The sequence below is a fragment of the Carettochelys insculpta genome, chromosome 4, assembly GCF_033958435.1.
Source record: "Carettochelys insculpta isolate YL-2023 chromosome 4, ASM3395843v1, whole genome shotgun sequence".
Lineage (NCBI taxonomy): Eukaryota > Metazoa > Chordata > Testudines > Carettochelyidae > Carettochelys > Carettochelys insculpta.
In genome coordinates this window covers 132,029,601-132,043,301 of record NC_134140.1, presented here as the reverse complement: position 1 = coordinate 132,043,301, position 13,701 = coordinate 132,029,601, and the positions used below count along the sequence as shown (strand labels likewise).

Genomic DNA, 13,701 nt, shown 5'->3' with positions numbered 1-13,701 from the left:
AAGAACCCTGAGCTCTGGTTAATCGTTATGGCCCTGAATCCAGAAAGCTACTCTGGGTGAGCAGATCCCTGTTCCTAACTGGAGCGCCGCTAAATTCAATGCGACTCATGCAGACACGGGGATCTATCTGTCTTCCAACTCCTTGCCAGAGGAGACTGTGAAGGCTCAGACTGTAACAGAATGTGAGAATCAGAGGGGTAGCCGTGTTAGTCTGGATCTGTAACAGCAACAAAGGGTCCTGTGGCACCTTATAGACTAACAGAAAAGTTTTGAGCACGAGCTGTCGTGAGCACAGACTCACTTCATCAGATGCTGGTCATGGAAATCTGCAGGGCCAGGTATAAATAAGCCAGAGCAAGGGTGGGGATAACAAGGTTAGCTCAGTCAGCAAGGGTGAGGCTTACTACCAGCAGTTGATCTGGAGGTGTGAACACCAAGGGAGGGGAAGCTGCTTCTGTATTTACTCAGCCATTCGCAGTCTTTGTTTAAGCCAGAGCTGAGGGCGTCGAATTTGCAAATGAATTGTAGCTCAGAAATTTCTCTTTGGAGTCTGGTCCTGAAATTTCTTTGCTGTAGGACAGCTACTTTTAAGCCTGCTACTGTGTCGCATGGGAGATTGAAGTGCTCTCCTACGGGTTTTTGTATATTGCCATTTCTGATGTCTGATTTGAGTGCATTTATTCTTTTACGTAGAGACTGTCCAGTTTGTCCGATGTACATAGCAGAGGGGCATTGCTGGCACATGATGGCATAAATTATATTGGTAGATGTGCAGCTGAATGAACCCACGATGTTGTGGCTGATCTGGTTAGGTCCTGTAATGGTGTTGCCGGTGTAGATATGTGGGCAGAGCTGGCAACGAGGTTTGTTGCATGGATGGGTCCCTGAGTTAGAGTGACTGTGGTGCAGCGTATAGTTGCTGATTAGGATTTGCTTCAGGTTGGCAGGTTGTGGGCAAGGACTGGTCTGCCTCCCAAGGCCTGTGAAAGTGGGGGATCATTGTCCAGGATGGGTTGTAAATCCCTGATGATGCGCTGCAGAGGTTTTAGCTGAGGACTGTAGGTGATGGCTAGTGGTGTTCTGTTGGTTTCTCTCTTGGGCTTGTCCTGTAGTAAGAGGCTTTGTGGCACACGTCTGGCTCTGTTGATCTGTTTTTTCATTTCCTCAGGTGGGTATTGCAGTTTCAAGAATGCTTGGTAGAGATCCTGTAGGTGTTTGTCTCTGTCGGAGGGGTTGGAGCAAATGCGGTTATATCTTAGTGCTTGGCTGTAGACAATGGATTGTGTGGTGTGTCTGGGGTGGAAGCTGGAGGCATGAAGGTAGGCGTAGCGGTCAGTGGGTTTATGGTGCAGGGTGGTATTGATGTGGCCATCGTGTATTAGCACCGTGGTGTCCAGGAAGTGGATCTCCTGTGTGGACTGTTCCAGGCTGAGGTTGATGTTGGGGTGAAAGTTGTTGAAGTCCCAGTGGAATTCCTCCAGAGTCTCCTTTCCATGGGTCCAGATGATGAAGATATCATCAATGTAGCGTAAGTAGAGACAGGGTGTTAGTGGACGAGAGCTAAGGAAGCGCTGTTGCAGGTCAGCCATGAAAATATTGGCATATTGAGGGGCCATGCGTGTACCCATAGCTGTGCCGCTGATTTGAAGGTATATGTCGTCGCCAAATCTGAAACAGTTGTGTGTGAGGATAAAGTTACAGAGCTCAGCCATCAGATGTGCTGTAGCATCATCAGGGATACTGTTCCAGACAGCATTTATTCCATCTTTGTGTGGGATGTTGGTATAGAGAGCCTCTACATCCATGGTGGCTAGGATAGTGTTTTCTGGTAGGTCATCAATGTCTTGCAGTTTTCTCAGGAAGTCAGTGGTGTCTCGGAGATAGCTGGGAGTGCTGGTGGCATAGGGTCTGAGGACAGAGTCCACGTAACCAGACAGTCCTTCAGTGAGGGTGCCAATGCCTGAGATGATGGGGCATCCAGGACTTCCAGGTTTGTGGATCTTGGGTAGTAGGTAGAATAGCCCCGGACGGGGCTCTAGAGGTGTGTTGGTATAAATCTGTTCTTGTGCTTGTGTAGGGAGTGTCCTGAGCAGATGGTGTAGTTTCTTAGTGTATTCCTCGGTGGGATCTGAGGAAAGTAGTCTGTAAAATTTGGTATTGGAGAGTTGTCTGGAAGCCTCCTTCTGGTAGTCAGACCTGTTCATGACGACAGTAGCTCCTCCTTTATCTGCATCTTTGATTATAATGTCAGGGTTGTTTCTGAGGCTGTGGATGGCATTGCGTTCCACACGACTGAGGTTGTGAGGCAAACGATGCTGTCTCTCCACAATTTTTGCCTGTGCGCGTCGGCGAAAGCATTCTACATATAGGTCCAGACTGTTATTTCTACCCTCAGGAGGAGTCCACGTGGAGTTATTCTTCTTGTGCTGCTGGGAGGGTGTCTGTGTAACGGTGTGCTGGTCAGTGTTGTGTTGAAAGCATTCTTTGAGCCTGAGACGGCGAAAGTAGGCTTCCAGATCACCGCAGAACTGTATTCTGTTTGTGCGGGTGGTGGGGCAAAAAGAGAGTCCCCGAGAAAGAGCAGACTCTTCTGCTGAGCTGAGTGTGTAGCTGGACAGATTGACGATATTGCTGGCTGAGTTAGTGGTACCACTGCTGTGGCTCTGTGTGGCAGGCAGGAGTTTAGACAGCTTGCACTCCTTTTTCCTCTGTAGAGTAGTGAAGTGTCTAATGTAAATCTCCTGTCTTACTTTGGTAAAGTTCAGCGGTGTGGAAGTTTGTGTTGAAGGCTGGTTTTTTATGAAAGACTCCAGATCTGAGAGCTCTTTTTTGATGTTCTCCTGTTTGTTGTACAGGATGCTGATTAGGTGGTTCCTCAGTTTCTTCGAGAGTGTATGGCATAATCTCTCACTGTTGTTTGTGCAGTATGTAGATTGCAAAGGATTTTTCACCTTTAGTCCATTTGGTATGATGTCCATTCGTTTGCATTTGGAGAGAAAAATGATGTCTGTCTGAGTTTGTGCAAGCTTCCTTGTGAGGTTGATAGATTTCCAGTCCATACGGCTAAATGCAGTGCCTTGCATGGTGTCAAGTATCGGAGGGGTAGCCGTGTTACATATCTACACCGGCAACACCATTACAAGACCTAACCAGATCAGCCACAACATCGTGGGTTCATTCAGCTGCACATCTACCAATATAATTTATGCCATCATGTGCCAGCAATGCCCCTCTGCTATATACATCGGACAAACTGGACAGTCTCTACGTAAAAGAATAAACACACACAAATCAGACATCAGAAACAGCAATGTACAAAAACCTGTAGGAGAGCACTTCACCCAGGCCACACAATAGCAGACTTAAAAGTAGCTATCCTACAGCAAAGAAATTTCAGGACCAGGCTCCAAAGAGAAATTTCTGAGCTACAATTCATCTGCAAATTCGACGCCCTCAGCTCTGGCTTAAACAAAGACTGTGAATGGCTGGCTACATACAGAAGTAGCTTCCCCTCCCTTGGTGTTCACACCTCCAGATCAACTGCTGGTAGTAAGCCTCACCCTTGCTGACTGAGCTAACCTTGTTATCCCCACCCTTGCTCTGGCTTATTTATACCTGGCCCTGCAGATTTCCATGACCAGCATCTGATGAAGTGAGTCTGTGCTCATGAAAGCTCATGCTCAAAACTTTTCTGTTAGTGTATAAGGTGCCACAGGACCCTTCATTGCTGTTACAGAATGTAAGAAAGAGCTGGATACATTCATGGAGGTTAGGTCCATAAAAGGCTGTTAGCCCAGGGCAGGAATGGGGTCCCTGGCCTCTGATTGTCAGAGGCTGGAGATGGAAGGCAGGAGACAAATCGCTTGATCATAGTCTTCGGTCCACCCCCTCTGGGGCACCTGGCACTGGCCGCTGTCAGCAGACAGGCTACTGGGCTGGATGGACCTTTGGTCTGACCCAGTAATGGCTGTTCTTATGTAGCTCCCAGGATCAGGGCCAAATATTGCAACAAGTTCCAAAACAGACTATTGTGATTGGAGAATTATCTAGGGTTTTGACAAGGCTAATAACTTCTTACAGCTGTCAGAAGTGCTTAGAGCTGATCCTGCTTTTGTCTCACTGCAATCAGAGGCAAAACTTCACTGCCGTCACTGGCAGCCAAGTTCAGCCAGTGCTGAGCACTTCTGGAAATCCAATCCAAGAAAGCTGACAGCTTGGAACAGGGGTTTTAAGAATAGACTGATCGCTCTCCCCCACTGATAGCTCACGATTACTTTTTACCCTAAATTTTTTTTTTTTTTTAAATACAGTTTTGATCAGCAAAAGGCCCCTGCTGGTCGGCTAGTATCTCCTCCATAAAAACAAACACAGGGCTAACGTGTGACTTGGACTACATGTCATGAAGAGTCGTAAGAACCACCTTAACTCCGGAGAGGGCTACCCCAGGTTTTGCTGCACAAAAGGTTATTCCCTCCCTGGAGCAGGGGTCTGCAGATGGGCAATGAAGAGCCCCTTGGCTGTACCCCTCATCTTCTGGACAGTGCAGCTGAGCCTATGTATATTTCAGGGGAGAAGAGAAGTCAGATGTCATAATGTGCTGCCATTATCAGCCCCCACCAGTAGTTCTATCCCTTGGGAGTCAGCAGGGGAGGACCTCTCAGCTCAGGGAGTGCCCCTGAGGAAGAGTCTCCCAGAGCCAGCCCTGGGGAAGATGAGTTTTACACACCATCCTGGCTTCAGGCTGTGCCTCAAGTCACTATCGACCCCTTAGGGAACATGACACACACGCCTTCTGAACAACAGGCATGGAGGGGGATGGAAGTGAAACAGCACATTAAAATCGTGCAAGAATTTCTGCCAGAACTTTTGCAGCCAGTGAACAATTTTCCACATACCCTCACACATAAAAGGAAATGTCAATTACCAATCTTGACAAGCTGCATCCACTGCACACCCTGTGCGCCAATCGCAACGAGCGAGAATCCAATTGTAGCCCCCACTATGCAGTGGGTCCCAGACACTGGGAGTTTCAAGAAAGAGGCAATCAGCTGCCAAACGGCGGAACCTAGACGTCGAAGGGGGGAAAAGAGCATCCGATATAAACAATGATAATGGCACCAACAACAACAACAACAGTGTACAGCACGGCTCGCTCAACCACACACTCACATTCCTCTCCCAGGGCTGCCTACTGCCAGCACCCACCGCAGAAGCTTGCACAAAACAGTCTTTATCATGTTCTGCCAGCCTCCGAGCACAGCTAGTGACTTTGAACATAACATTTCCCTGAGAGTCTGTCTTATGAACAGCATTTCCTGACCCCTCAGATATGCTACTACTTATCCCTTGTATTCCACATGGAGCAAAGGTCATCTACAAGCCTCCTCCACTTCACTCTGTCTTGGGCAAAACTCCAAGCTGACCCCAGGAGTACCCCAATTGTTGTCCTTCGATCTCAGCAGAACTCAAACATGTAAACCAGGTTTATTTCTAAGACGCACCTGTCCCGCTCTCTGAGTCAGGCGAACAGGACATTAGAGTGGCACAGAATTGCCTAGCGACAGCTACGCTGCTTTTGGGTCACTTTTAACCTTTCTGAGCCATTTGATCTGGCAAACAAGCTCATTTTCGGTAACGAGTGCCAATACCCTCAGGCATACAGGCAAATGTTGCTGGACAAGTCCAGTTACTTGGCAGCAGAACACTGGGGTGCATTTGGGGTGACCTGCCACTGGAGGAGCGCAATGGGTGTAACAGCAGTGGCGGCACAGAGAGATGCTCCAGAGTGTTGAGTATCCAGCAGTGCTTTTACCGGTGAGGAGGGGTAAGGCAAGGGAAGGGAAAATGAGAGAGGGAATTACGTTCATAATTAAGGGACAGTTAGGCTATGCCTAGGTGGAAGGCACCCCGAAACAGCTGCCTGCAGCTAAGAAACGAGCCACTTGTCTCTAAACAGTTTGAGCAATGTGCACAGTCTTCTGACACTGCTGTACTCCTTCTGGCAGGGATGCCTCGAAATACTGCTTTATCTCAGCATATGGCGCCGTTCGGCACCACGTGTCGAAATAGCCTATTTCGATGTTCCCTTGAAATAAGCTATGCAAATTCCACAGCTTGTTTTGAGGTTAGGCTGTTGTGTGGACACAGCCATACAGTGTGTGCAAATGCCTGGAGGAATGCATCGAGGGAACAGTAAAGCTCGGTTCTCAAGAACAAGGTCTTAACATCCAGGCAATGTCTCAGGACCACTGCTCTCTGGGCGGGGAACTCAGCATGCTTCATTCCAAAGCAATGAGCACATCCCATTCATTTGGGCACGTTGTTCAACTCGCCAGGAAGCTTTGATGGCAAAGATGCTATCAGTGGAACTGAGGCTGTACAAGTTGTGAACTTTACCAAAGCTAAGCCCACCGGCACACCACTCTTTGCTTTTTCTTGTGAAAAGGGTATTAAACACACCCTGCTCCTCTTCTAAACAGGCATATGTTGGCTTTCCCGTGGCAAAGGGGCCCAGGATGACCTTGGTTCTCATGAGAGGTGTCAGAGAGGGCACCAAACCTTTTGCATATTGCTAAGTGGGCAGAGGGTCAGAGGACAGCTCAGGTAGGAGAAAGGCTGAGCACCCCTGCTACAGAGAAGCAGAGGAAGAAGGCAGTGGGGATAGAATGCATGCTCAGAAGAAAAGGAAGGAAGTTGAGGAGACGGGTGAGAAAGAGGGTTTTTAGGTTTTGGAAAACTAGAGCATGCCGAGAAAGACAGCAGAGGGGAGGAATGAGAAAAGGGTAAGAATAGGGTCAAGAGGACACATCAATAGGTTATACTGTGACAGTAGAAGACAATTCAGCATTCAAGACTGGGGTTACAGCAGACACCACACTGGACAGGGGCTAGTGGGTGGTGGCCTGTGGGATCCGCCACCCCACCCCGACTGAATTCTTTATGCTGCGAGGATCCCACTGGCACATCAAAATGCAGTGTTTCACTCTTGCCACAGCAGCCTCTCTCTTTCACAAGGTGGTGGTGGCCAAGGCTGCAGCACTCCAGGAGGTTCTGGGGGTATCAAACTCAGAGTAAGGCACCATCTGTGCAGAAAATAAAGCTCAGCTCTTCCTGCGGGTAAATGTTGAGGTCGTAAAACAGGCCACCTCACAGGTTTGAGGCATGGGGTCAGGCAGGTTGCTTCTCGGGAAGCCATGATCAGGCCAGCTGAAGCATCAGATTACGTGGTCTGATGCAGTCAATTCAGGTCACACAACCAGGGCACATCTCCAAACACTGGACACAAGAGTCTCCTTATAGCTGCAATCCCTTAGGCTCATTTTCTCACAAGCCCCAGCTAACTCTGAGCCAGATTTTACACCCAGGCCTGAAGTGGTGTTTTCTCCGGTGGCTAAAAGAAGAAGTGAATCTTCCCTAAATGGGAGTGTATTGCTTGGATGAGACCGCTCACCCTAGTTCAAGTGGTCAAGAGCTTCAACTTGGGTATACGATACTAACAGGCCAACTGCTCAACAGCACAGAGACCAGGGTGACTTGATGTGCCCTTAACTACTTGTCACATGCAAAAGCTGGGGAGGCAGGCAGGCCATATGGACACACAGGACAACCCCTGACTTCTTCTGGCCGATCAAGAAACTTCTGGTCCCAGGATGGACACATTCTTTCACCTGTGGAAAGCACAGGCCCTTTGCTTTCCCCTCCCCTTTCCGCTGACAGGCAAAGTCCTCCAGACCCAAGTGAGGACAGAATCCAGACTGGCCTAAGCGGATGAAGTTTCCAACCCTCTCTTTGAGCACTGATTCACAGACAATTCAAGCCACCTGGCTGGTGAAAGCCCATTGAGTAGAGTAGCTTTGGCAAGGATAGGAAAAAAGGGGCTCTACTTCCAAAACCCTTTCAGACTTGTCGCAAGCCAGAAACACAGAACACCAGCAGCAACTCCACCGGCCTTCACTGGCACACTTAATTCCCCTCTGCCTGCTACAGTTCCTCCGAAATGGGAGCCTCAAACTGGGGACAGGGACACGGCAGCCTTATTGGACTGGGGCTTCTGGGCCACGTATTTCTCAGGAGCAGCCACTGTAGGCTCCTGGATTAGCTGCAGCTCAGGTTAATTTCTCTGGGGTAAATTTTGCAGTAAAAAAGAGGATACGCAGGAGAGTAGCTACCTGCTACCACAAGAGCCCTCCTGTGGCTCTGCACACAAACTGCAGCTGCCATCACTGATCCTCTGTCTGTGGCTTCAATTGCCCATGTGATAGGCCGGCAGGGCTTTGACATGGGCCACACTGGAGGCCTGAACTCTGCAGCTGGACCAAACCTTCCTGTGCTGGGGAGCAGCAGACAAAGCATTCCTCCTGACCTGAGAGCTCCTACCTCCCCTGATTACATCACAGCCAGGACTGAGCGCTTTGCAGAGGACCCTCCCTTCATGACTGGGCAAGGTCTCTTACTACGTATTATTTCCCAGAATCCCCAGGGAGCAGGGAAACTCTGGAAGCCTGGATAGGAGTCACCCGGATGTTGGGAGCTGTAACAGAAGCAGACACAGCTGCTGACTCTCTCCCGCTGCCTCCAGCTCTTGTACGGAGATGCCACCTAAGCAAAGGAACTGGAGCTCAGCGCCACTGATGCAAAGCACCATGGCTGCACGTGGGTAGAGAAGCCAGTGCTTGTAGGAGTCCTCTGCATTCAGGGCGACAGCGCCTGAAGCTCTAGAGGGGCAGCTGCCCAGCAGAGCTGGGCAGAAGGCAGCTGGGCGTGTAGAGATGCATCCCAGTCCTGGCAGGCTGCGCTTTCGGCTGACTCAGAATTCCTGTTCTGAGGATTTACAGGAGCCACTCTCGGGTGGTTAGAGTTCAGAGTCCCAGCCTGAGAAGATTATGTTCTGGATGAGACCCCTTAAGTGCTGTATCTGAGCACCGCAAAGAGGTCCTGGAGCACCGGGACAAGTGACTCCATGGCCAAGGGGTGATGCAAAGAGGCAGAGAAGACACTGGTGGATTGAAAGCTACAGAAGGACTGGCTGGAGCCACAATGGCTAAGGGCGATGCAGAGGAGAGAAGGTGATGGCCAGAATCGGGAGCAAAAAGGGCTTCGCAAAGACTATTTTAGCAGGCAAACGAGGGCTCGAGATCAAACTGGGTGGAAAGAGCAAGGAAGTGAGCAGACAGAGGCTAGCAACATAGAAGTGGCAGGCAGGGGAGACAGGTTGCAGGGTTGCGAGGAGAGAGACAAGAATCCCAAAGGAGGGTGGATGGGGGAGAGGAGAGAGAAATCAGACTGAGCACTGCTCATAAGGAGGGATGGAGGGGCTGGAAGTGACACGACCGGGAGGTGAGAAGCCCAATATCCCTAATGTGATTTCTGGGAATAACACAATGGAAGACCTCAACTATCCAAGCCCTTCCGAGGAGGAGGACTGACATTTAGATACCCACACCCATTGCAAGGGCAACTACCACCTGAGTGAGCACCAGCTCTTCAATACTCAATATCTTGATTAGGACACTGGCCAAGACAGTCCAAACTGACAAATTTAATGGTGATCAATGAACACAAGGGTAGAATCCAAAGTGCACTTATGAAAAAGCTTTTGACAGGTCTGAACAGGGACTTATCACTGTAAATCAGCTATTACACAATATATTTTCCCTCTTACGAAGACTGAGATATTCAATTTGGGACTGCACATAGTGCCTTCTGAAAGTCAACTGGTAAAACTAATCTCTCCTGGGACGCTGTCCCAAAACAACTGGCACTGCTACTCCCAATGGAAACTCTAGCTCAGACAAGGAACACCTGCTCTGTAATTTATAGGTTTCTGTTGTCCTGCACTAAAATAAGCATAGAAGAACTCAGGAACTTTTGGGCCCAGATCATGGGCTGTGGTGTGAATGAGAAGACGTGGCGTAGTCTGAAAAATGATCAACAAGATATATAATTGTACATTACATGTGCCACGAAACCAAAGCTGTGCTGAACTTGTCACGAGCACTCTCGCCACTAGACAAGATCTGACACCGTCCCTTATTTTATCATCCCCACCCAATTAGCAGAAAGTAGAAGCGCTTGTGAGGACGTAACTGGGACTGCCGAGGAATTGTGAGGTGAAAGGGTGACCTGGAGATACTCAAGGCAGGAGACTCAGAACCAGAGAGATGATGGCAGAATTAGCTTTTGGAGCCTGTGAAGCCCAAAGTCATGGAAGCCTCAAAGCGCCTGTGTGTGTGTAGCTCAAAAGCTTGTCCCTCTCACTGATAGAAGACGGACCAATAAAAGATATTCCCTCACATATCTGGTCTCTGGAGCTACAAAATTGTAACACCACTTCAGACATCCTCCATCTTGCTCATTATTTCCTCAGCACTGCGGGCTTTTACACAGCTCCCATTATGCTCCACAAATCTGGCCTTTGAGACTTGTGATAACCAGGACTTTTGATTTTTTTGGGAGGGTTGGGGTGACCCTCAGCTCAACCTGTAACTGCGGGTAAATGGTATGAGTAGGGCTGCTGCCAGGTCCCACTCTTAGCCAGCTTCCAGCTGCTGTGCTGCCCAGGTGGCAGCTGGGCATCCCACAGTGCAAGATGCAGCTGGAAAGAGTGGAATAAGCACAGGATTGAGAGCAAGGGATTTCAGGCTCTCTTATCCCAGCTGTGACACTGTCTCCCTCTGCAGCCTCAGGCAGGTGAGTCACCTTGTACCAGTAAAATGATGGTACATGGAGATAGTGACACAACTGGTTGATTCTACATTAGTTTGTAGCAAGTTGTAAAATTCGCCAAAATGTCCCCACTCCTAAGCCTAATAGACCCACCCTGGGAAACCAATGCAAGATTGAAAATGTTGGCAACTCTGCAAAGCCCCAGGCAAAGTAACAGAGCTCTACTGCAGCTGCTTGTCATATAAAGAGTTAAACTAAGGTGTGCTTCCTAATAATCATTCCACTGACCCTCCTCAAAGAACTAAAGCAGACCACATGCACAACAGTGTGGCTGTAGTAGGAAAGAGTTCACTCTGTGTGAAGGGGGAGAGGGGGAATAGATTTCCCAAACCTACCCAAAGAAAAGGAAGGAGAAAAACCATGCTTACAATGGGGAGAGAAAAAGAAACTGGTATGGATAAGAAAGAAAATTTGGAGAGGGAATCGAGGCAAAGCAAAAGAGCAGTTGCAGATAGTGACGTTTATTTCATTAACTCGGAGCTTTAAAATGTGAATTTATTCTTAGGGGCATCGCTGGAGGACAGGAATGCTGCAGGTCACAAAGTTCAGGCTGGCTTATATAAATGTCCATGCAAATGAGCTGTGTTCTTTGCGCTGCTGGCCAGCTGCCTCTGCAGGCAGTATTCGATGCTTACAGATTTGACTGCCCCTACCAGTTTACAGCACTGGGGCGTCAAACAGATACAAATGAAGTCTTCCTGCTGAAGGAGATCACGTTTATTATAAATGTCAGGTCAGAAGGTGCATGCGTCACTTAAACGGCAAAGGAGGGCAAGCTGCACCATTGCAAGTGGCAGTTTAAAGTTATGCAGCTAAGTCTGTGCTAAAAGTCCCAGTGTAGGCAAGTCTAAGTACAGTGGCACTAGTAAACCTAGAAAAAGTGACTATTTAGGTCTAGCAACCTAGTCTCTAAGGACTTGTCTATACTGCATGGAAGATCAACCCAGTCAGGAAGAGAACCATGAAACTGATCTGTCTGGGGCTGGCAGTGAACCCCTCTACTCCTCGCTATCGCAAGGAGTAAGAGAAGCCAACAGGAGAAATGCTCCCATCGACCTCCCTCAGTGAAGACAGATAAGTCGATTTCAGATAAAGCAAACCTCTGAGATACACGTGACTAAGTTGCGCATATCTCAGGTTAACGCAACTGCTGCCCCCGACAAGAGTGGGAAATTGCTCATCGGGGCGGCAGCCTGACTCTTGCCACCCCTGAAAGGAGTGAGTCACTTTAGGGGCTCGTCTGCATACTTGACTCAATCTAATTCTTGATCTTCCCCCCCACCCCTCCACTCTCTGATTTGCTCACCTTGATTATCTTTTTCTGATTTGTCCTCCTTGCTTACTGTTTTTGGTTCTCTGTGTCTTAAATATTGAGTCTGTTCTGGTCTGGCTATGGGGTGAAGAAGTGGGTCTGTCCCACGAAAGCTCACCTAATAAACTATTTTGCTAGTCTTTAAAGTGCTACTTGACTGCTTTTTGTTCTGAAAGGAGCAGTTTTCCTGCTCCTGTCAGTGGCAGCAGCGAGAGTCAGGCTGTCCTCTCCGGCATGAGTGGGGAAACTGATCTTGTCAGGAGTGACAGCCTGACTCTTGGCTGCTGCCTGACAGGAGCAGTTTCCCAGTCCTGGGAGTGGCAGGGAGCTGGGAACCAGACAGCAGAAATGGAGGGAAGAGGGGAGCCAGGCTGCCCCTGGTTCCTGGCTCCCCTCCACTGGCTGTTCTGTTTCCTAGGTCCCCCGAGCGATCGGGAGCAGGGAACCAAGCAGCAGCCTGGCTCTTGGCTGTCTTGCGCTGGCGGGAACTGGGAAACTGACCAGCCATGATCTGGTCAGATTCCAGGGTCCCACAAGCAGCGGGGAGCTGGGAACCAGGCTGTCACTTGGATCTTGTCTCCCAGGAAACTGATCAGCACTTAGTCCCACAAGTGGTGGGGAGACAAGAACTAGGCTGCCCCCTGGTTCCTGGCTCCCCGCCACTCTGGGAGCCAGGAATTGAGCAGTCCTGGTGTGCTGGTCAGCTTCCCAGCTTCTGCAAGCCCAGGGGAGCCAGGAACTGGGGGGGCAGCCTAGTTCTCATCTCCCCACTAATTGTGGGACCAAGTGCTGGTCAGTTTCCTGGGAGACAGGAACCCCCCCCCAACTTGCATGAAAATTTGAGTTATGCAGAGGTTGCAGGAATGCAACCCCCACATAACTCAAGGGTTTATTGTAGGGTCATTCTCGCTACGCAATTGCTATAGCTCAGATTGTGAATCTGAAATAGACTTATTTCCCCAGTGTAGACCTGGCCTAAAACAGAATTAGTGGCCCAGAGATGTTATTATAGTCTTCACCCTTGAGTTTGACATTATCTCCACAAGTAGTAGTCATGTTCTCTGTAACTAGAGCACTTGGGTGAGATTCAGGTGTCACCCAGCTGATCAGCAGAGCACCCACAGCCTGCAACATGTGTTTGTATTAGTGGTGCACAGATGTGTATGTCTTGGGGCACACAGCAAAATTTATTCTGCTCATGAATGGAAAAAAATAGGGGGAATACTGGTAAAAGTAATGGAAAGAACAGCAGCAAGGGGGAGGGGACATCCCACGTGACTGAATCCAAACCCTCTTGGCTAACGAAAGAAAGCAAAGACCTTTTGGGATCCCTGCTGAGTGAATCCCATCACGCCTTTTAAAGAGGGATCCAACTCCCCATCCTACAGCATGCAACCTCCCAAACAGTATTAGAGAAACCAGAACATGGTGCTCAGACTGAAGTCCCACACGAAGTTTGTTCTGGAGGAAAGGACGAAGAAAAACAGTTGTGCAAGGTATGCTTTTGTGCAGCAGGTACTTTGCTGAGAAGCAAAGGCGGTAAACTGGTGAGAGACAGAGACTGAGGAATCAGACAGAAATGCATGGGTGGGTACAGAAGGGAAGGATGCTAGAAGTGGGGAGATTCTTGGGGAGGAACTTACAAATGCGCTGGGTAGGGTGGA

The 13,701-nt window shown here is 49.1% G+C and overlaps 1 protein-coding gene across 4 annotated transcripts in view; it reads right to left on the bottom strand.

Moving 5' to 3' along the window:
- Positions 1-13,701, bottom strand: part of SLC20A2 (solute carrier family 20 member 2) — a 70,637-nt gene that overhangs the window by 27,285 nt on the left and 29,651 nt on the right. For all 4 annotated transcript variants that reach the window (XM_074993872.1, XM_074993874.1, XM_074993871.1 and 1 more), the window contains exon 3: positions 4,925-5,065. In XM_074993872.1, the coding sequence (XP_074849973.1) occupies positions 4,925-5,065 (141 nt within the window). The remainder of the gene's footprint in view (positions 1-4,924; positions 5,066-13,701) is intronic.